This window comes from Schistocerca americana, chromosome 5 (assembly GCF_021461395.2).
Source record: "Schistocerca americana isolate TAMUIC-IGC-003095 chromosome 5, iqSchAmer2.1, whole genome shotgun sequence".
Classification (NCBI taxonomy): Eukaryota; Metazoa; Arthropoda; class Insecta; order Orthoptera; family Acrididae; genus Schistocerca; species Schistocerca americana.
Window position 1 is genome coordinate 474,199,883 of NC_060123.1, and position 23,873 is coordinate 474,223,755.

Here is a 23,873-nt window from a genome sequence, read left to right on the forward strand (position 1 = left end):
ATCCTTTATTCGGACATGACCCCCCAACAGCCAAGACTGAGGTCAAGAAAAAGCTTCCTACAGGAAACTATGTCAATTCGTTCATCTTCCAGAACTCGCAGAGAGGAGCTTCGGCGAGACTCCCTAGCTGAAGACAATCACATAACGGTCAAGGAGGAAATAGCCAAAGGTTCACACTTGCCATACGTGACCTGGAAGTTTTAAACAGACTGTGAGTTGGGGTGTCAAGGTGCAAAGCCAACCTCAGGAAGTGCTGCAGCCAGCGAAACTGCTGTGATAACCGCTGAATACTGAGCCCGTCAAAAAATATAATCATCTTGCTGCTTGTTTATCTGCTGCTTGTTTATATATATTATTGAATCTGCGCCATAAATACTAATGTACATATTTAATTTTGCAAATTTGTTATGTTAATCAATACTTATTAGTTTTTGTAATTATTTTATGTCCTGGACTTGAAAAATAAAATAAACAGACTTTTAATGCGGAATGCTAGACGCATGGGACATTCCATTGCGGAAATCCTTAGGGAACTTAAGATCAGGAGTTCGTAATGTATCTTGTAGCGAAAATGTGTGTGTGTGTGTGAAATCTTATGGGACTTAACTGCTAAGGTCATCAGTCCCTAAGCTTACACACTACTTAACCTAAATTATCCAAAGGACAAACACACACACCCATGCCCGAGGGAGGACTCGAACCTCCGCCGGGATCAACCGCACAGTCCATGACTGCAGCGCCCCAGACCGCACGGCTAATCCCTTGCGGCTATCTTGTAGCATAAGGGGTTCGACAGCCGAAGTAAAGGCGTTGACATTGACTGTAGCGAGCCGTGGTGCCTTTGCCATCAAGTCATAGGGGTTGTAACTGGTATTACAAAGGGACAGTAGTCCCTGTGTGAAGCGTCTTCAGTGCGAAGAGATAGAAAGCGGTGGGTGTAGGTGATGCCGGCCTAGGCGTCTGTCGCCATCAACGCACACGCGGCCAACGGGATCGGTGTATCGTCAGGGTCCTGAAACGCACCCTGCATCTCTACGTCCTGCGCCCAGTCTCCCAAGGAGATCGAGAACAATGGACCTTGAGAAGCAGATGCAGTCGTGGGTGGATCCCCGGGGGTGAGGCTTCGGTGATCTGCGTCTCCAAAGTGCGTGGTCTCGCCGTTAGCAGCAGAAGACATAGAACCATGTCATACGTTAGGATCGGCCGTGTCGGATCAGTGTATCGGCTGACGCATTTCATCATCCTTCGTTCCTTCCTCGGGTCCTTCTACTGCCTCGGTCGTTACGTGCCGTTTCCTATGGCACCTCAGCAATTTCTGTTTACGCTGTCTCGTCTCTGTGTCCGGCGCAGGGCAGCGGGTGGATGCGGCATGCTGTTCTGCAACTTCCACCGCGAAGTCGTCTTGTCGTTGCAGCGGTGCATGCGTCACGCCAGGGCTCAACGAAAGTGCAACACAGGCATCGGCGCTAGAAGACGCTGGGGGCTCCTCAAGAACTGTTGCAGGGGCCTCCAAGTCTTGCACCAACAAAGAAGGGTCTTCACACACGGATATCGCCTCCCGTCTCGCCGCCGCAACATATATAATCGGCATAGAGGTCACAATCGACTGTCGAAACCGTTCGCCAGAGGGCGTCTGCACGAGACGGCGTTTCAGGTATTCTGTACGTACATGTTCTACCTATTCACATCCGGGGCATATCCTCGGTTGATCGACGTGAGTAATTATAGCTCTTCGACCAGCGATCGTGAGATAGGAAGGTATACGTCGGTGCAGTTCAATACGGGCCTGTCGCACATCGTTAAGAGCAGGGTAAGTTTCGAAACTCTTCCAATTTTCGGCCGTATCGCTGAGGACTGTGACATAGGGTCGAAGAGCAATGGTGACCAAATGCGCTGGAACTTCAAATGGTAGCTCAAACACGTGCCCATTTTGTATTCTCAGACCAGTACGTTCAAGTGTTACCACATCCATGTTTCCGTCAGACTGGCAGAACCCGTAACTTAGCTACGAGCGTCTGAGAATTTTGTCATAAGGCTCATTATCAGTGAACTTAATATATACAACGCTGAAAACGGCAGACAAGTGGATACCCAGCAGCTCTTTGGGTCAACGTGTATCACGTCTGGTAAAAATCTCTCTGTTTCGTGGGACTAGAGTATGTTGCGTCAAACTGGAGCTTGATCTTGGCTTTCCGATGCGTAAGACCCATCGGACGTCAGGAACGTAACTCTGCCACTCAACACTAGTGCGGTGGCGCGACAAACAACAACAGACACGGAAATGCGACCCGGAGCCAAAGGCCGACTGTTGTCCGACCATGACTCATGGCCAGACGCAATATTCCGTATTGTGACAAAATAAAACACCTATAGCCGTCCTTACGATTTTATTTATTTATTTATTTTGCAACCAGTTTCAACGATTCAATGCGCCATCTTCAGCCTGTCGTTGATGTGGTATTGATTGATATAATCCCCAGATACAAGGTGTAAATTTTAAGTTGACAAACCAGGATAACTCGAAAAATAAGCTTCACACGAAAAAAATCTATGGAATCCTAAGTTGATTATTTTCGAGGGGGACATCTGCTGGTCCTAAAATTAGCCAGCCACCCCAGCCAAGTCGGCCGGTGTGGCCGAGCGGTTCTAGGAGCTACAGTCTGGAAACGCGCGACCGCTACGGACGCAGATTCGAATCCTGCCTCGGGTATGGATGTGTGTGATGTCTTTAGGTTAGTTAGGTTTAAGTTTTTCTAAGTTCTAGGGGCTGATGACCTCAGTAGTTTAGTCCCATAGTGCTCAGAGCCATTTGAACCATTTTGACCCCAGCCCCCTGGGGTTGGGGAGGGAGGCAACTTTACAATTTCAAATGGGAACCCTCGTTTTTTATTGCAGAATTAGATTCTGCATTAAAAAATTCGTACATTTTGTCATAAACATTTCTTTTGATTCTTGGTAGTTGGCGCTTTAATTCAAGAAAATCCGTGTACTCATTTTTGCGTGGAAAATGATTACGGATAAATAAAAAATACTTATTTTCTTCGTAAATTTTGATTCGCTAAAACTAAACCTCTCCCTCTCTCCCCATAGAGCGGAGTTTGAGATAGAGGAATTAATTTTACCACGAAACAAACAAAACTTATCCGAATCTGCGGAAAAAATTAATATTTCGGTAAACATTTGTAAAACTCTAATTCTTCTCTCTCAAACCCCACCCTATGGGGAGGGAGGGAGAGTTTTAGTTTCAGAGAATCAAAATTTACAAAGTAAATAAATATTTTTTATCTACCCGTAACCGGTTTCCATGCAGAAATGAGTACACCGATTTTCTTGAATTACAGCGCCAGCTACCAAGAATCGAAATAAATGGCTATGACAAAATGTACGTAGATTTTTATGTAGAATCTGATTCTGCACTAAAAATGGGGGTTCCCATTTGAAATTTTTAAGTAAATTTTTAAGTAAGAAACATGTTTCTACAGTCAGTTGGCAGTTGATGGTTGGAGCGCTGACACATTATCTGCGTATCTAGTTATGCTGACAACTGATGTGATGTATATACGAATCATATCAACCCGTCCCACTTCAACAACAGCCTGAAGATGGCGCATTGAAGCGTTAAAACTGGTTGCATCAAAATAAAATAAAATCGTAAGGACTGCTGTAGGTGTTTTATTTTGTCGCAACAGTAAACTTCCGTCGTCCCAAAGACCTCTGGCCAATAGGATAGACATACAAAAACAATATTCCGTATGTCGTCAGCCCTGTAATCGTACATCCATTATGTATATTCACGTACCTTGGACACATTTTTCTTTAAACTCGCTTGCCCGGTGTCGGCGGATAAATACGATACTACAGTGCTTGTGCTATTTCGAATTACAGTGAAAAATTCCTTCGCACATGACCTCGCACATGACTTCGCACATGCATGCATGTCCTAAGGAACAGGCACTTCGACAACTACAGCCGTTATGAAATACAAGAAATTTATTCACAGTTGCGTATATGGACGACCATCAGCTGTATAATAGAATTACGACAGTGAAAATCTCTGCCTGAACGGAACTCAAACCCGTACTTCACGCTTATAGCGAGCGGTCGCCTCACCATTTGGCTATCCGAGGACGAATCATGGCCAGGCCCGAACTACGATATATCGTCAGCCACATGTCTAAATCCTGTACCCGTACGTCCACTATGTACGAGGGTCATTCAGTAATTAAAGAAACAAATTGGTCTGGGGACAAACTGTTAGTAGGGCAAGCTTGATACTTTTTTGGCTTTACGTTGGCATCACTAGGATGAGCCCTGATGTATCAACACTCTTTGGTTTATAACCTCAAAAATACATTTCAAGATGGCGAGTCCGCTTGAAACGTCCACATTAGTTGAACAACGTTGTGTTATTCGTTTTTTACTTGCTGAAGTCGAGAAACCAGTGAATGTATACTGTAGAATCTCTAAAGTTTATGATGAAGGTTGTACAAATCGGACAAAGTTTTACGAGTGGGTAGAGCAGTTAAAAAAATGGTCGCGACTCAGTGACATGAACACCGTTCTGACCGACCAGCTACAGTTTCAACTCCCTCACTTGAAAGTCGAATGGATCACATTATTCATGCCGACAGCCGTGTGACTGTGGAAATGACAGTTCAAGTTAGTACTGGTACAGTTCAAAACATTATCTCTAACAAACTGAAGTACCGCAAAACATGTGCAAGATGTGTCCCAAAGGAGTTGACGAGGCTACACAAGGAAACAGGTTAGATAGTGCGCACAGAGTTAAAGTAACGTTATGAAAGAGAAAGTGAGCACTTCTTCAACAAAATTTTAACTTGTGATGAAACTTGGGCTCACTATTATGATCCAGAATCAAAAAGGCGAAGCACAGAGTGAAAGAACACCAACTCACCTGTCAAGAAAAAATTCAAATCCAAGCGTCAGCAGGAAAAGTCATGTTGACGGTGTTTTGGGATGATGAAGGTCTAATTTTTTGTGATTATCTCGAAGAACAGCGTAGAATTAACAGCCAATATTACTCGTATGTGCTTTTAAACAAGGTGAGGCCAGCCATGAGAGAGAGAAGTCATGGACCTGAGAGGAGAGGTGTGATTCTCCAGCGAGATCACCCTAGTCCTCGTATTGCCCATCTAACCCGTGAAACCATCGACAAAATGGGCTGGGAATTACTGCCTCATCCCCCTTACAGTCCTGATTTAGCACCTAGTGATTTCCACTTGTTTTTTTGCACTCATGGAAGCGTTACGTGGGAAGAGGTTCCAGGACAACGAGGACGTGAAAAATTTTGTGGGAAATTGGTTCAAACATCAAGACAAAGAGTTCTTTGCAGCCGGAATAAAAAAGCTTACAGCCCGTTGGAATAAGTGCATAAATGTTCAAGGGGATAATGTGGAAATGTAGAAAAAATATTTTTTTGCAAAAGTAAGTGCTTTTTCTTCATACCATTTTGACTAATTAGTTATTCAATGACTCTCGACTATTTCCACACAAGGGAGACATTTTCCTTGACAGTCAGCGGCTCGGTGCCAGCGGATAAATACGATATTGCAGTGCCTGTGTCATTCGCAACTACGATGCAAAGTTCTTTCGGACAAACACGCATCCATGTCCGAAGATACACGAACTGCGGGGACTACAGCCGTTATGAAATACATGAAATATATTCGCAGTATATTCTCGGCAACAAATAGGTTCAATGGCTGTCTGGAACGTCAGGATGTATACACTCCAAATACTCGTTTCATTATTGATGCTTTACAGTGAATTGCAACTAGGTAGCCATGATAGCTATATCGGAACAACATTACGACCTAATATAATAAGAACGTAACGGAATGTTGGCAATAAGCTCCTGATTCGGCTATATAGCTAGCGGCAATAGAAATAATCGAAGTAGATCCATGGCACAGTTCACGATAGACAGAAGATGTCATTTACTTGCGCAGCTCTGAGCACACGTCATCCCATCGTTTGACAGCATTTTAAAAACCACGAAATAGTCGGCGCAATTTGAGGGAAACATTTACTTCTACATCTGCCATTAAGCTACATTATGTTGTGTGGCAGAGGGTGCTTATAGTGCATACATAACTTTCTAGTTGTGATCACTTCGAGGGGCTTCTCTAAGAGACAATTATATGACGCCCGGCTCTTCTTGGAAGTACATACTCTAAATTTGAACAGTGAACCTCTTCGCGTTGCACAACACCCCTCTTGTAGCACCTGGAGTGGAGTTTGCTGGGTATTACGGTAACGCTGCCGCTTACCAACGACCCCATGATGAAGCACGTCTCTCTTCATTGAATCATCTGTACTTCTTCTAATAATACTACCTGATAATGGTCCGACTCCTCTGCTTCTCTGAGACAATTTTTAGTTGGTCTTGCCTCTTTAGTCCATATATACGATAGCTATTCTGAGGTATTTTCCGGTTGTTCTTGTGTCCAATGTCTTACCGCCAAACTCTTCACCTATGCACGTGCTGTGTCAACTAGGCCAATCGTGAACTGTTTGCATGTCTTCCTGCATTTCGATACGGTTGCCTGATGTTGCAACCTTCCTGTAGACGACAGCATCGTCTTAGAACCCCACCCCCGTGGAACTTACGACGTTATCCGCTACGTCACTTACATACAGAGTATTGCATTTATTCATTGCCCCGTAGAGCTCCTCTGGGCTACATGTATCGATTTTTCCCCTTGAGTTAAACCGCTCATTTCTGTTTTCTAGGATGTCCTGAAACCAGCCGTTTGGTCTGCTACTCAGTAATTTTGTACCAGTGGCGGTTCGCGCAGATTTTTCTGGGAGTTGACTGGATGATGGTCTACAAAGTTTCAAATGACTAACATACATGTTTTAATAACAATACAAAATAACTACTCTACGGAATTACACTTACCTTACGATGGATGTTTGCCCGAATAATCCGTTCTCCGCTCATTAAGAGCAGAGATTCTGTCAATGAAGCATTCATTCAATTCATTGAATTCTACATTGCTGCGGACAATGTCTTTCTCGATTGAGCGTGCTGCTACTGCTGTTAACAGTTGCTGACTCATAGCACGTCGCAGAAAACCTCCAGGATAGAGAAAGATCGGTCCGCGTCAGACGATGTAACCGGTATGGTAACAGTCACTTTCAGGAGTTTCGTTGTTATGACTACAATGTTTCTGCAAATTATTTTCGAATAGGAATTGCAGAAATTTCTAAACTCATTCCTCGTGTTTAATATCTGAACTTCTGTTCACAGTTTATTGCCTTCAAGGATGGGATTTATTTTGCAAGACGCCTGTAGCAATGTTTGCAGAAAGTGACCTGCCTACAACACACACTTTTCAGAATTAAATAAATTAGCACCTACGAGATATCCGGTAAATTCAAAGCTTCCAGCAACTTTTGTTTCACACTTCATTTGAAAGAACTGTTTTTTAATTTATTTTCCTGTCCGTAACTCTGCGCAAGATGCAGCACCTCTCTATACGTGGAAATCATGTCAGATACGTTAGTTCGAATATATTTTTGCAGTGTTCTACCCCTTGTTGTACGCGCAGTGGGTCAACTACTCATTTTTGTAATTGGCTGTACAATGCAGCAATGTTGGCACAGTGTGGTTGTAAATACAGACAACGAAAATTGAAATGCTGTGTACCTTCATTTCAGACGGTGCACTGTTGATTAAATAATTGTAGTGGTTTGTCGAGATGGAATTTCAGTTTTCTCCAGGCATTCTACAAGTCACTGTTTTCATACACAACTTGCACAGTTCTTGATTTAAAATTTCATCTTGAGTAGGAAACATGGCAGACTTTCCTGCTCAGTATATCAATTACACACTGTGAAGAACATGAGTAAAAACTAAGAATCTCACTCAGGTCAACGCAATATCTTCTGACGTCCCTATTCTGACTCTCTGCACAGGTTAAAACCAGATCTTGCGTTTCGACATGAACTACATAGGCATGTTCAAAATGTTCAACACAAGAGTCTGTGCACCTAAAAGACGACCACTCACGACACCTGTGCAGTTGTAGCTCTGAGAAATAACTATATTTCGATTTCTCTAAGCGATTATCCTAAAGCTTTTGGGCCCTGTTCTCGAGATGTCAGGAATGTCAAAGACCTTGCTACAGAATTCCCCTTACAGGAAACATATCTGACTATTACGATAAACAGTGAAATTGTTGAAATGTTATTGTCTTATCTGAGATAACTGGTACAGAATCAGTGACAGCAATTTTCTTTTCTACTGTGCCGTAGTAAACATCCATCACACAAGAAAGAATAAAATTTTGAACATGTTTACATGTGCTTTTGAAAACAGCAACCTTCCAAACATGATCATTAAATACAGTATCAGATCCAGCACTGAAACCTAAATTAAATCTAAAAGATGTTGGGAAATTCCTGGATTTGATGAGTTGCTGCATCCATGATTTCCACGAATTGCAAGCTCAGAAACACTACAAACTTCAACAGATGACTCAGTTTTAGAGAGTGTGTAACGATATTGGCGAATCTGATCATTGTGTCTAGAACCTGTGTATCGGGAGAATGACTCATATATGCACAGTGACAGATGGTCTGGAAGCGGGTTCATTTGAGTACGTAGTTCTAATTTTCATCCACCAGAATCCAGTGGTGCACAGAGGCATTCAATAAACAGGTCAAGAGCATGTTTCTGCGAATTGTTCCGTTTATTTCATGAAGGATTTTTTGTTATGTATCTCTGTACAATTTTGTAAATGCCTTTAGCAGTGTGAATGATGCGTGAATGTAGTCTAAATTAAATATGCAGGTCATTGTTCTACTGATGAACGTTGTACAACGTGGAATTTTGTAACGTAATATGTTAAGTACGTTTATGGTAAAAGGAAAGCTAATTCGAGTGCAAATGAAAATAGTTAATAACGGAAAGTATAAACAAAATATCATAATGCTAATAATTTATTTAATGAAAAGTACAGTTCGAAACCATGTTATTTGTTGATTGGTTGGTCATAAAAAGCGCGTACTAACAAGTGAGAATAATGTTTTTCTATTGGCCTTAATGAAAACTGACCAATCAGGACGGAGTATTCTCCGCGCGTCTTTTCTCTTGGAGATAGAGCAAGCTTACAGCTGTCTACAGTAGTCGGAGCCCAACCTTTCAATGAAACGGTCGTGTGTAGTATGAACTCCGAAGAAAGTTATCATTTGCTTGTTTTCGTTGTGCTACATGCCTCAAAATTGCCTTAAAGTGAAAGCAATGTGTTTTTTAGAAAGTACGCATTTTTAAGCAATTTTCTGTATGAGAAAAGACAGCAGATCCGCGTGGTTTATTGAGCAGATCGGTGACTAAAAACTTGAGTGCATTAGACACCGAAAACTAAATAGCATGGCTAGCATATTCATTTAAGATCAATCCCTGCTTAGTAGCTGTTCAGATTTCGGGAAATACGTTACCATAAAATTTCTAACGTGCATGAAAGCGTTTGTGCATACTCTGTTGAGATTAGCACGGGCTTGGACGTGAGCGTGTAAAATATCAAGGTTAAGAATATAGCAAAGTTTTTCCAGTATTTACAGCTTTCATTCGAAATTAAGACCTTTTCCCGACTTTTGGAATGGTTACGTTGTATGCAGCCTGGTGCGAGTTGCAGTCCGGTAGGTTTCTGCTCGGCTGCAGCGAGTTCACTGGTAGCTGCAGATAAAGGACGGAAGGAGCCGCGCCGCCGCAGTGTCTTCCCATTGGATGCCTACAGGATCTATCCAGTTGTTGTGTGAAACCCCTTTCCCTAAAAATTGAGATGTGGACAAATTCGTTTTTTTTTTTTTTTTTTTTTTTTTTGGTCGTCTATGATAAATGACTGAAATCATCAACGCCTTCGTAGCATCCGAATCGTTTCTCGCTCAGCATTTTCTTTCGGAAACAACAAACACGAAATACAATAAAATTTGTTTGTAATTCCACAACCAGATACCCAATTTACTTTCTCGTAACTGTCCGGTCTGAAAATCCTTACTATTTCATTATTTTTATACTTAGTTTTCTTGCCTAACTTGATTTTCTTCGTCAGTCTCCATAAGTCGTAGATACAGAACTTATATTCAAGAAACTGGAACAACAATTCTGTACCCAAAATCTCTAGACTTGAAAAGTACAAATATGGATATATTATTGTAGACGCAGCACGTCTGAGAAGTGGCATCTTCAAACTTACAACTGAACATCGAATCTTCCCTCGCGACACATAGTAAAACCTGGTCACGGTACTGACATATTAACTGCAGCAAACAGAGAAATTTCCTACCTGTCGTAGCTGACTTGAATCCTTTTGTTATTTCAGTTTCAGAACTATCATTTCCCACCGTGTTCAGTGATAAAACAGGTATCATAAGTTACAGAATAGTGCAGACGTGAATCAGATTCAAAATCTGCTATTTATGTGTCACATTGGTGGAACGACTGGGTCGGAAAAGGAACCACTCTTCGGCGAGGTTCAACGGTTGGATTGTCCTGGTGCATACACGGCGGAGCGTTGCTCCAGTGCTGAGGACAGGAGACACCTGCTGTCCACACTCCCTTCTCCGCCCGTAGCAGACCAACTCAGTTGCTGGAATGTGGTCTTCGGTGGTGCAGAATAGGATTTTGCGCATGCGCCGAACCGAGCACATGAGAGCTGACCACTAGTTTCAAGCAAGACTGCGGACCTCGTCGAAGAGGTTTATTATATAACTAAGTATTTATTTGTCATAGAGGCAGGAGAATGGATTAATTTAAATTTACGCACTGTAAAATTCTGTCAGGTGAATATCTCTGTGGGATCCACTGTTCCGCTCGCCACACGACGAACCGCCGTTGCTCGTAATTTTTTCTCTAAACGAGAGTGCGACATCGCGGAGTCAACGAAAACAGCAATAACCTGGGTCTCGTTCTCTTCTGCTCTAGACCTTTTTGACCATGAAATTGAAGTGAATGTCGCTGGTAGTCTGTTTGTGGAATCCATAATGATTTTTGTTGAAAATCTTCCTCGATCGTAATGCGTGATCATAAAACATGTTCCACATTTCTAGAACCTAACGGAGTCAGTGATATGGGCCAATAACAATCTGTGTTTTGTTGAAAACGCGGGTGACCTGACCTTTTTTCCAGCCGCTTAGTGCGTTTCGTTGCGCCACCTACCTACGAGAAGGTGCTGTTAAAAGAGGAGCTATGTCCAGTGCTTCTTTCTTCGGCTGAGTGTATTCCTGTGTGTGATTTCGGTTCTAGAAGTACTAGAAATCTGCATACAGCAAAGTTATCCCATGGCTCATCAAATGTAAGTTCTCATCGCCCTCACGAGGATAAGGAACTGGTGCGATTGAAAATCGGCATTTATGTTAGACTGGAAAAGATAATTTTGGCTACTGCTTCTTGAAGTATTCACTTGTTAGTAAGTTGGCGACACCAGGAATCGTTGCAGAAACAGCAGCATTTTGCACAAATGCAACAAAATTCAGATCTTACCGCTGTGTGGTGAATAGAGAAACTAGATTATCCGCATAGCGTCTTCCGACAACATGAACCCAAAGCGAAAACTATGAGAACGACAAAACTGCGTGAGTCTCGGCGGGACACGTATTCCCCATCAGATGCCTCCCGTATTACAAGCGTGGAGATGTCTACCGCAACAGGATGAAACGGGAAAGTGTATCAACTGCAGAGACTGGTGGTTATTTCAGCAGACAACATTTTGTCTGCACGAGACAGTCATCCCCAGTGACTGCAGTGCTTAGTTGCAACATTATGGTGTTAATTTAACAAGTAAAATAAACTGACTTGGGAAAGAGAGGATGCAAGCGATATGACGAAATAGTAATTGGCTCGAACTGAAACTTCGATATCGCCTGTCGAGCTTGAGCTGTAAAGTATTGGTGTTGCGGCGAGTGACGTCATACGTGTGAGGAACGTTGGTTTGTTTTCCTTAGGGGCGCTTGTATTGTCACCTTATGCTCCTTTTGTAGTTTATATTGGATATATACTGGGTGTCCCAAAATAATGTATACATAGCGCTGCAAATTTTGATGGAGTGGGCATGTTACTGAATCCATAAATTTAGTTACTTAAGAAAAAGACGAGTTGGCGCTGTACTCCGCTTACTCTCCTAATGAACAAGAGTTTAATCGTTATCTTTGGTTGTCTTGGTAACGTGAGTACACAGTGATTACAAAATATGTCACATTCTACACATATTTGTTTCAAAGGTGAGCCGATAATGTCCAAGGATTATTACCTCTCGTAGTCGCGGGGTCCAAACGATACGAATCGATTGTGCGATCCTAAATGGATCACGCGACTCTGGTGGCGGGCGTTATATTTACGGTGGTCACTACAGCAACGACAAAAGCAGAACGTTACAAAAATCCTTGTAATTACAAAGGAGACGACTTACCTTACTCGTTGTCGATATTGTCATCATGTGAAAGACCTTGATATGTGTACGCTACGCGAACAATTCCATTTTTGCTATTAATTCGCGCAGGTGTGTAACTTAGAGCAACTAAGGGAACAACGGAAAACAGATAAAAATAACAATCACAAACAATTGACCATAACGCCCGCCAACAGAGTCGCGTGATCGATTTATGATCGCACATTCAAAATGTATAGTTAAGACGCCTAAAATTCAAGAGGCTATCTTTCTTGGAAATTACCGTCTATCGAAGCCACGGGCTCCAAACGATAGATATCGAACGTGCGATTCTAAATCGATCAAGCGACTGTGGTGCCGGGCGTTATGACAAATTATTTGTGACTTTCTAGGAAAACCCAAACGATTTAAGTCGATAGTGAGTGGGATGTATGGTAGTGTAGACGTTTCTTCAGCCGATTGTCTCAGGTGGAAGAATCTAATTCCATGCTTTGTAGAAAATTGTTTGAATTTGTCGAAATATGGACAAATACCAGATGACAAAAGAAGGGACTGTGTAGACTGTGGTGGGGCGAAGTCTATAAAAGTTCGTAAGAAGAGCTCTAATAGTGAAATACCTTTACAATTTCCTTGCGGAAACTGTAGTAAACGAACGACTAACAGGAAGAGTACATAGTTTGACTATTCCAAATTATCAATCCAGACCAGCATAATTCTTGTAGCTTGCTGGACTAGGGACTGCACCCTGTAAGCCACAGTACCGGAAACTGACTTATCTACTAATACCGTGCTGCGATTATTTCGGGTTTTGCAGAGAAGTGTGTTATGTAATAGTACGAACGACCGTGTACCGATCGGTGGACCAAATAAAGTTGTTGAAGTGGACGAGTCGCACACAGCAAGGAGGAAAAACGAGAGAGGACGACCTTTAAAGAATAAAGTCAAATATATTTTGGTATTCGGTGGTACAGAACGAGAGAGCCGAAACTGCTTGGAGGTAAAAGTGTTGCCCAGAAACTAGGTAACTTTAGTCGGTTTAAGAAAGAACTTTATACTACCCAGTAGCAAAGTGATTACAGACGGCTTTAAGTCCTACAAGACACTGAAAGCAGAAAGATTCAACCACGAGTTGGTCAACCACTCTGTAGAGTTCGTTTCTTCCGATGTCGCCAGTGTGCACACGCAGAACATCGAGCGGCTGTGGAAATCAGTGAAATCTTCCATTAACATAGAAGGACGTCCAGGAGGAAGAGACGAACTCAACTTCTTTCAGTATCTGTATTTTCATAACTTGCGGTTGCAAGGTAAACTTGACGTATGCCACACTATAGACATATTTTTGTGTGACACTGGCAGAGTCTAGCCATGTTACGGCAAAAAAAAAAAAAAAAAAAAAAAAAAAAAAAAAAAAAAAAAAAAAAAAAAAATTAAAAAATGCTTCCCGTAGCATACTCATCAAACGGACTTTCTCATGACGACGAGGTCGACGACGAGTGAGGTAATTCGTTGCCTTTGTAATTACAAGTATTTTAGTAACGCTCTTCTTTTGTCGTTGCAGTGGCGACCATTATAAACATGCTCATAACGCTCGCCACCACAGTCGCGTGACCGATTTAGAATCGCACGTTCGATATCTATCGTTTGGAGTTGGAGACCCCGGTTTCGATAATCAAACATTCTTGGAAATTACCGGTATTTGAGTATTCGGTCGAGCTATGTAGGTAAGTGATGTGCTTGTTACCGTATTTCACTAACTTTCGTGACATTGGCTACCTGTACAGGTATTACTTTGACGCTTTCTGTACTGATATCTCTTTTTGTTTTTTTGTATTGGTGTCTGACTTTTGAGTTAAGTTATATTCATGGAGTGATGTTATCGATACCAGTTGAATTTTTGTAATCTGATGCCGTATTTCTGCATTTTCGATGCCAACCTCTGCATCCTATTCTTCATCGTATTCTTCTGGTTGTTTTGTTTTGTATACTTCAGTATTTTTGGGATTCTGTGGTTTTTATTTGAGAATACATCTGCGAAAATTGCCGCAGTTTCCCTCTCGGGTGCAATATTTGTTACGCAGAATTTTTACATCTCCGAATTTGATTTTTATATTTTGGTTTTATAGGAACTGGTGATTATGACGTCCTAATCGCCATTTTTAGATCAAATTTGTGTTGCATTTTGCGGCTTGTGATAACGTCATTGGTCAAAGTGCACAGGTGTTATCGAAGGTTCTTGTTAACCCCAGTGATTCACCATACTTGAAACACAGTGCCGTACATCTGGCCGGGACGGTGCACCCCTATTTAGCCTTAGGGGGAGGGTTTGGTTTGGTTTTGCTTTGCTTAGGTGCAGAAAACCTCTGGGGTCGTACGGGCCAAATGAAAAACTATAGAACACGAAGACAGAGATCACTTAAAAAACGACTGTGCGACAGTCCCAATTGACATAAAAGAAGACAGCTAAAACCAGGGGAGAGGCGCACACAGCGCCCGCTGTCACCTCCAGATAAGATCACGGCCGGTCACACCTGTTAATCAGTTTAGTAAGACGTGATGCGTTTTTACGTCGCAGGCTGATAATTATTGGACTGGTGAGTTAAATGTATCGGTTGAAATGCTCGAGCGATGTGCTGTGGTGCTGTAACGACATAGCAGCTCATAAAAATGGTTCAAATGGCTGTGAGCACTATGCGACTTAACTTCTGAGGGCATCAGTCGCCTAGAACTTAGAACTAATTAAATCTAACTAACCTAAGGACATCACACACGTCCATGCCCGAGGCAGGATTCGAACCTGCGACCGTAGCGGTCGCTCGGTTCAAGACTGTAGCGCCTAGAACCGCATGGCCACTCCGGCCGGCAGCAGCACATAGTTTTCGCCCAGATGTAAGCATTGCTGTTATACAGTAGCAGCCAAGCATCAGTTCTCTACATTCTGTATTATCTAGTGCGCTACTTCCATGGCAAACATATTGACTAGTTTGATTCTGTTTAGAGCGATGATAACTGAATACCTTGCAATAGTGAATGCTGTGGGAGGTGTTCTACAGATGAGCGAGATGAAGCCAGAGCATTGGCCTACTCTTACCTGGGCTGATTTACTTACGAGAGTGTGTACTGCGGAATGTTATTTAGACTTCTTATGGGAATTTTGTGGATTGTCAGCGGGAGACGTGTATGGAACTCTTTTAAAAACGACCAATGTTGATTTCCCATTTTAGTTATATTGTACGAAATGTACGAAACCAGTACGATCAGGAAAAACACGTAGTTCGATACATGTCAACTGACGATACAACAGAGTATTATTTCGCTCCCTTGCTGGGTTAAAGAATATACGTTAGTAGTCACTGCTACAGAAAGCTGTATAACTACAATTACTGTTGGCGATTATTTTGATGTTCGCCGTGAGACGTGATATGTGATTGTTGTGAATTTTACAAAATGCAGTGGCTGTATTTTCACAGTTTGGCTTAGGAGGCCACAATTTTCCTTGTGAGTCGCTCACAGTTTCTGAGAGAGATAGCAAATGGCCATAGTAACACTCTCATAGAATTTTTCTTCAGATTTCGTTTTTATTTCGTTTCATTATTCTTCAGTTAAAGTAAATCAACTGATCACAAATTTGACGAACTTTTACATCTTCTGAATATGACATACCTATGTTCGTCCTTCCATTGAACAAATGGGGCGTCCAGTACCTTTAAATTCTACGTCTTCGTGTGCTGTGTTATATTAACGTCGCCAGTTTCCACTTTTGATTTAACAGATCAGAGTCCTCCGGATGGGTTAGTGTCTTCCCAGACAATGTTTGCAAACTGAGGGGATCGGTGAAGTTTTATTCCTAGCGGACCCGAATATCTTGTGGCCGGCACATCTTTCTAGTGGGGAGTATTAAATTCTAAGAGTATCGAATTAAGAATATGTTAAAATGCATCAGTTTATTTGTTGTGGTGGTAATATATTTAGAAAAATCTTAAAATGTTACATACTGTACGAAATCACAAGAATAAATAAATTTAGGAATTGTATACCTACCTTTTTCATAACTATGTGGAAAAGAGTTATTGAAATGTACAAGTCATGGTGCTGCTCAAGGTAAAATAAAAGTGTGTGGAGTAGGAGACTATGTTTGTTTGTATTCAGCAGTAGACGGGTTTGCTATCGCATTATTCTGGAAAAAAAGATATTGCGGTGTGGCCTACCTTAAGCAAAGTGTAAAAAAGAACATTTTGAAAGTTATTTAGAAAATTGTGATGAATACAATTCACATTACTATTCCATTATCGTACTGCATAACACCGACACATTTTAGGAAGAAAAATTACTTGTTTAACCTTACTTTTTTCCATATCTATAAACTATCACGGGCATTACTGAATTACCTAGTAATTTTATGTTATGTCGCCTTATCCTAATCTTTTGTGTTGTAGGTCGGGAGTTATTACCTGCCATTTCGATTTCTTGTGTATTCCTTCTATTGTAGGCATTAACTAAATTCTCTACCTCTACGTCTACGTCAACGTGATAACTCTGCCATTCACAATAAAGAGCCTGGCAGATGGTTCAATGAACCACCAGTTACTCTACATTTCCACTCTCGAACGGTGCGCAGGAAAACGAGCAGTTAAATTTTTCTGTGCGAGCCCTGATTTCTCTTATTTTATTGTGATGATCATTTCTTCCTATGTACGTGGGTGCCAACAGAACCTTTCCGCAATTGGAGGAGAAAACTGGGGATTGAAATTTCATGAGAAGATTCCCTCGCAACGAGAAACGCCTTTCTTTTAATGATTGCCACTCCAATTCACGTATCATTTCTGTGTCACTATCTCCCCTGTTTCTCGACAGTACAAAACGAGCCGCCCTTCTTTGAACTTTTTCGATGTCATCCGCCAGTCCTACCTGATGCGGATCCCACACTGCACAGCAATACTCCAGAATAGGGCGGAAGAACGTGGTGTAAGCAGTCTCTTTAGTAGCCCTGTTGCACCTTGTGAGTGGTCTGCCAGTGAATCACAGTCTTTGGTTTGCTCTACCCACAACATTATCTATGTGATCGTTTTAATTTAGGTTATCTGTAATTGTAATCCCTAAGTATTTAGCTGAATTTGCAGCCTTCAGATTTGTGTGACTTACCGCGTAATCGAAATTTAGCGGATTACTTTTAGTATTCAAGTGAATAACTTCACACTTTTCTTTATTCAGGGTCAATTGCAGCTTTTCGCAGCATACAGATATCTTATTTAAATCATTTTGCAATTTGTTTTGGTCATCTGATGACTTTACAAGACGGTAAATGACAGCATCGTCTGCAAACGATAGTGATAAGAGAATATTCCGTCCGTTACAAATGAATTAACGTGTGTGTACGAAACTTTTTCACCTAATCGTGCTAGGCATTTCAGAGATCTATAGTATACAGTATATCTGTAATTAGTTTTTATCCATATAATAAAGCAAAATCTAAGCTGAAACTGACGTAAAATGGTGCAAATATTATCAACATTATCATGAAATCATTACTGGGCTTCTGTCACACATCCTCATATCGTCATATTTATATAGAACAAACAGCTACTGCATAACGTTTGCTTCTTTTGTTTTTGCGTTATTATTGCACGCAAAAGTCCTTAGAGAGGTGTAAAGGAAGTTACTTGTCATTGTTATCTAAGGAAGTATCTTAAAATTACCCAGATATTCTTAAACTTTTTCATTACTTTATTTTTGGGACCTAATAACTGTGTCATTTTCTTCAGGTTGAAGTTACCTGTACAGCCATGAACATTTCGGAACCCTCCAGTCTGTAACAAAATCCTAACGTCAAGGTGGTCCACATGTATACGCTACGCATCTAGCGCATGTCGTATCCCCCATAAATGTTCCAAACGACTCTTCTTTACTTTTGGTGAAATAAATAAAAAAATAAAAGAAAAACCTGCCTTCTGGGTAGCATTTGCCTCTGTAACGTTAGTCCTGAAAGTAAAATTTAAGGTCATAACAAATAATAAGGTGTAGGGGCCACAGTATAAGAAGCAGCGGTCATGAACTCTCTCTGAATTCCCAGTCGATCTTAAGGCTGAGCAATATGTTCGCACCATTAATACCTCATTAATATCTTTGTTTACTCGCTTGAGATCACATCCACATGCTAATCAATTGATATTTGCCCTATGCACTTCAGTGAATTGCAGCATCAGTTTGATTGATGTGTCCCAATACTGATCAGCCAGAATGTTATGGCCACCGACCTACCGTCGATATAAACCCGTCCAGGCGATAGCAGCGACACATGGCGCGGAATGACTGCTAGTCGGACAAACGCACGGTGAATGTAGTATCTGTGAGCCTGCCGTCCGTGTGTAGAATTTGCTATCTCAGTTTGACCGAGGGCCGATTGTGATGGCATTTCCGAAGACTGCATGACTTGTCGCGGCCACCCCTCATCACAGATGTCGGACGTCGTAAGTTGGGCATACTGGTAAAGCAGGACGGGCCACGAACTATGGCAGAATGAACATTAGAGCTTAATGCTGGACAGAGTGCAAGTGTATGTGAACGCATCGTACCGAACACCCGTAACGAAGCGCCTCCATAGCCTACGACATATATATGCGTCAATGTTAACACCACGACATCGCCAACTACGACTAAATTGGTCTGATTAATCTCGGTACTTTCTTCATCATGACGATGGGAGGGCGAGAGTCCGTCTCTCGTAGGGCAACAGCTCCTTGACGCCTGTACTGTGAGATGGAGACAAACTGAACGCGGCTCCATTATGCTCTGGGGAACATCCATGGGACCAGTGGAGCTTGTGCAAGGTACTATGACGGCCAAGGATTACCGTGTACTGATTGCAGACCAGGGACACCCCTTCATGACGATCGTGTTTCCCGATGGCAGTGGCAATTTTCATCAAGAGAAGGTGACATGTCACAAGGCCAGGAGTCTGATGGAGTGGAGTGTGTGGAGTGGTTCGACGAACACAGTCCTGAATTCCAGTTGATGTGTTGACCCTCCCAACCCGATCGAAGACATCTCGGAATGTGGCGTCACAGCTCATCGCACCCCTCCCTGTAATTTACGGTAATTAGGTGACTTGTGCGTGCAGATGTGGTCTCACCCCCTCCAGCGACCTACCAAGGCCTCATTTCATCCATACCACGACACGTCGCCGTTGATATCCATCCCAGAGGTGGACATACCGGCTATTAGGTAGATGGTCGCATTGTTGTGGCTGATCAATGTAGTTTCTACGTACAAGTATAGACAGTCGTTAATGAGTGAACACTGTATGCTGAGGGCGGCAAATGTTGATTACATTTTAGTTGCTGCGTGTGTAGGGCCGTATTACATGTGGCTCACCGAGTTGAATAATAAATTTCGGGATTATAGCGACTAATATGTTATCCTTCGAAGCAGAGATTTAGTAGACAGTGTAGTCGTTTGAGTGTTATCGTTAGTGTCAATGATTTTACTGTTAAACTTCATACACAAATTTTGAATGAGAAGTCCAATGTATTCCAAATTTTTCCATTCGTGTACCATTGGAACAACAATTTTTAATTACTATTATTGCTTATATTCATTTTGTTACACGAATAAAAATAAGAAGTAGGAATTACTCACTTCTAACTTCCACTTTCATTGACGAACAGATAATGGCAGATGCGACTCGCATTAGAGAGAAAAACGAAAGAGATTTATTCCTAAGAAACCATTCTTGCGTTTGCCTTAATCTACTTAGAGAAGCCATCGACCCCTTTATCTAGGTGGTCGAAAGAGAACTTCAACCACCGTCATGCGAGTCCCCGGCATTACAGCAGCGCCGTCTGTTGCAAATAAAACAAATAACGAGACGTGTTATATCATTAATCCAAAGATTTATTGGACTGGTAACTGTGGTTTCAGGTGGTATTGGCCGCGATATCACGGTCGCACATTTTAGCAGCCAGACGGTCTTCTCCAGACGTCGCGTTGGTGGCCACGCGTGAACACATACAGCGTCTGGCAGGGCGGCTCTCAAGAGCTGCGCGGTGTGAAGTGCAGACCTCCAAGGTGGGCGCAGAGGACACTGGAGTGATCTGCCGACAAACATAAATTTCAAAATTAAAAACTTCGCCCAATTATGGTTGGTTGACATGATATCTGTAAAGAAAAGTGCTAAATTATCGTAGGAGCCCATGGTAATAAATTGTCGTTTCCTGTATCCATAGAAGCGGTGTTTCTATCGCCCCATCTCATGAACCCTAGAACACTAATTATCGCAAATATGAAAACTAGCGACAGTGAATGTTTGCCTGTATACTCGTCCCGAAGTGCGGTCTACTGTGGTCAAATGGTCTTCAAAATTATTGGATCATGATGGCAGATTGTTGTTACAAGTATCAGAATATTTCAGAGTTAGCCGATAACTCACGCAGACTGATGTATTATCCTTACCTGAACTATACTCATTAAGGAACGGAGAGAATTCAGGCTGTGAGCAAATGCATCAAAACCAGTTGTGCAAATGTTCATTCCAAATTAGGAGAGCTTCGTGGATAATTACGCGACAGAAAAATAAACCATCATGCAGTATAAAAATAGGATCAAAGTACCAAGTATAATCATGGGACGCTGAAGGTGAAGTTGTGCAGTAAACTTGATAACTGTTTTATGGGCCGGAGATGACACAGGAGAATGTTTTCTGAAAGGCTGTACATGATGTGTATGCGTAGGAAACCATATTGTACCACTGATTCTTGAGTTTAAGTGTATCCTACCTATACTGGAGCAAAACGAAATGTATGTCACGAAAGGACTACGTATCTGAAGACAGTTCACAACTGGTATAAAATAAGAGCAGACTATGGGTACTGACAAAGTTTGTGGGGCTACCAAGAACTTTGTAGCCATGGGGAAGTATCTCAGCTGATAGTATTTCAGTTATATTTAAAATCATAAAACTGTAGACTAGAAAAAAACATGAAGATTCCCCTTCTGAAGGGAGTTACCATGTGTTCATGAAACGAGAAATACACTTAGAAACCAAAATCTGTAGCTCTCTACCAAGATCGAACTACCACTCACCGTAACAGCACGGCTTTAATCCTCCTCTTGCAGCCGTTTCTGCAGCAACTGCACGAAGAAAGCGTTCAGCGTGAACTGACGCTCCTGTTGGAAAAAAATGGCTTTGAGCATTATGGGACTTAACTGCTGAACTCATCAGTCCCCAAAACGTAGAAGTACTTAAACCTAACTAACCTAAGGACATCACACACGTCCATGCCCGAGGCAGGATTCGAACCTGCGACCGTAGCAGTCACGCGGTTCCGGACTGAAGCGCTTAGAACCGCGCGGCCTCCTGTTGGAAAAGATCTTATTACTTTCATGTTATGTAACATGTTAAATGATTCAGGATTTGTACTAGTTTCTCTCATAGAAAAGTGTAACGAATTGTAACATTTATCCTAAGTTAGCAGGATACAGATATCGATATTAAGAATATAACAATTCAATTTACTATCCAACTAACTTAATTCGTTTCACTTCTCAGCAACTATTCATACTTACAAATAACCAATATCACATTATCTTTAACACTATTTTGGTACTACTGGTTAATGCTGTGCTTCTGAGGTTATTCCGTGTTGTTGTTCCTGCTTTATGGTCAACATTTCAACAACTGACCGAGCCATATCCTTCAGGTCGTGTGACAATCCCTGACTGGTTTCAGTCCAAGCACCGAGTACACATTACCGCAAAGTTCGCCGCACGTGAAGTTGATCGCTGGGACGTCCGTGGAAGTATTGACCACAAAATTAACACAACAATTCGGCCTAACAAACGGAACCAGACCAGCACTAGTATTATATTCGAGAGTAGGTTATCATGTAGTCACAAAACGAAAAACTCACTTACACTGTTCGAATTTATACTAACAGGAGCAGGACGGACTTCTTTCTCTTCCTGCAGCCGCTTCTGCAGCACCTCCTCAAAAAACGCGTCCAAAGTGAACTGACGCTCCTGTTGGAAAAGAATTTATTACATTTATGTTATCCAACATGTGCAGTAATCCAAAATTTATGCTAGTACCTATCATATAAGAGTGTTACGAGGTGTTACATTTATCACAAATTTAGCTGTGTAAAGGTATCGCTGTTAAATATATAGTAATTCACCTTAGTATGCAAGTAACATCACTCGTGTGATGTCTCAGCAATAATTAAAACTAACAACTAACTAATATCTCATTATCTTTAATATTTTCTGTGCACGACTGGTTAATGATGTGCTTCTGAGATTATGCCTGCTTTATGGTCAACGTTTCAGCAACTGACCGAGCCATCTTCTTCAGTTCGTGTGACGTTCCCTGACTGGTTAGAGTCCAAGCAGCGAGAACACATTACCGCAAAGTTCTCAGCACATGAAGTTTATGGCTGAGACGTACGTCGAAGTATTGTGCACAAAATAAACACAACAATTCATCCTAACACCCGGAAGCAGACCAGTAACTAGTATCATATTCGAGAGTAAGTTATCATGTAGTGAGAAAACGAAAAATTCACTTTGCAACCAAATGCTAGTATTCTTCCTACTGTTGTAATTTACACTCACCATAACTGAAAGAACTTCTTTCTCTTCCTGCAGACGCTTCTGCAGAATCTCCTCAAAAAACGAGTCCAGGGTGAACTGATGTTCCTGTTGGAAAAGAACTTATTAGTTCGATGAGTGGTAGAGTATGTTTAGTAATTCAGAGATAGCACTAGTTCTTTACACTTATATGTGTTATAAATTATTACATTTATTTCGAAATTTTGGCCTAGAGTTAGTGATAGTGAGAATTCACTTATAGCCTGTAGTATCAGTTAGAATTCTGTTATTCCGACATTCACTACCATTGTCCTACGTACGATGAGTTAATCTGGAATGACAGAGGCCTACAATGTAACTACTTAAGCCACCGTCTTTTATTACGAGCTCGTTGTTCTTCCTCTGGAAAGGAAGGTAAATGGGACTATAAGAAGTTTTGCTAACAGTTCCTGTTTCTCTGTTCTCTGACTCAACATGCCCTTTGGTCAGTCTCATATTTACCACGTTCAACAGCTAACTGGATGAGCAACCAGTTGGCCTAACCGCGTCTTCAACCAGTCGCTCGTGTTGGTAGCATATAAAGTGAAGCTCTGCTCCTAAAATATTTTTCAGCATAATTCTCTACCACTTGAGTGAGGTGTTACCATTCTGAAGACTTTCACGTTGTTATTTGTTCAGTTAACAAATAGCACACCCAATTTCCCGGAATGATAAATGATTTGGTTAGAATCAACTGTTCATGTCTTACGTCAGTGTTACATTTAATGGGCCTCAATACAGTTGCCAGAATTGTTTAATCAGCATTCAGGTTCGATTATCAACATCGTCTTTCCTAATGCGACAAGTCCGGATATAATGTGGTGATAACACGGAGGAGAGGAG

General features: G+C 41.7%; 1 protein-coding gene across 1 annotated transcript in view; it reads right to left on the reverse strand.

The window, feature by feature from the left end:
• The window catches only part of LOC124616455 (nexilin-like), a 127,920-nt gene that overhangs the window by 22,227 nt on the left and 81,820 nt on the right, over nt 1–23,873 (reverse strand). Inside the window, exons 6-7 of the mRNA XM_047144764.1 lie at nt 23,016–23,099; nt 22,320–22,424 (exon numbers count right to left, since the gene is read on the reverse strand). Coding sequence (XP_047000720.1) covers nt 22,320–22,424; nt 23,016–23,099 — 189 coding nt within the window. The remainder of the gene's footprint in view (nt 1–22,319; nt 22,425–23,015; nt 23,100–23,873) is intronic.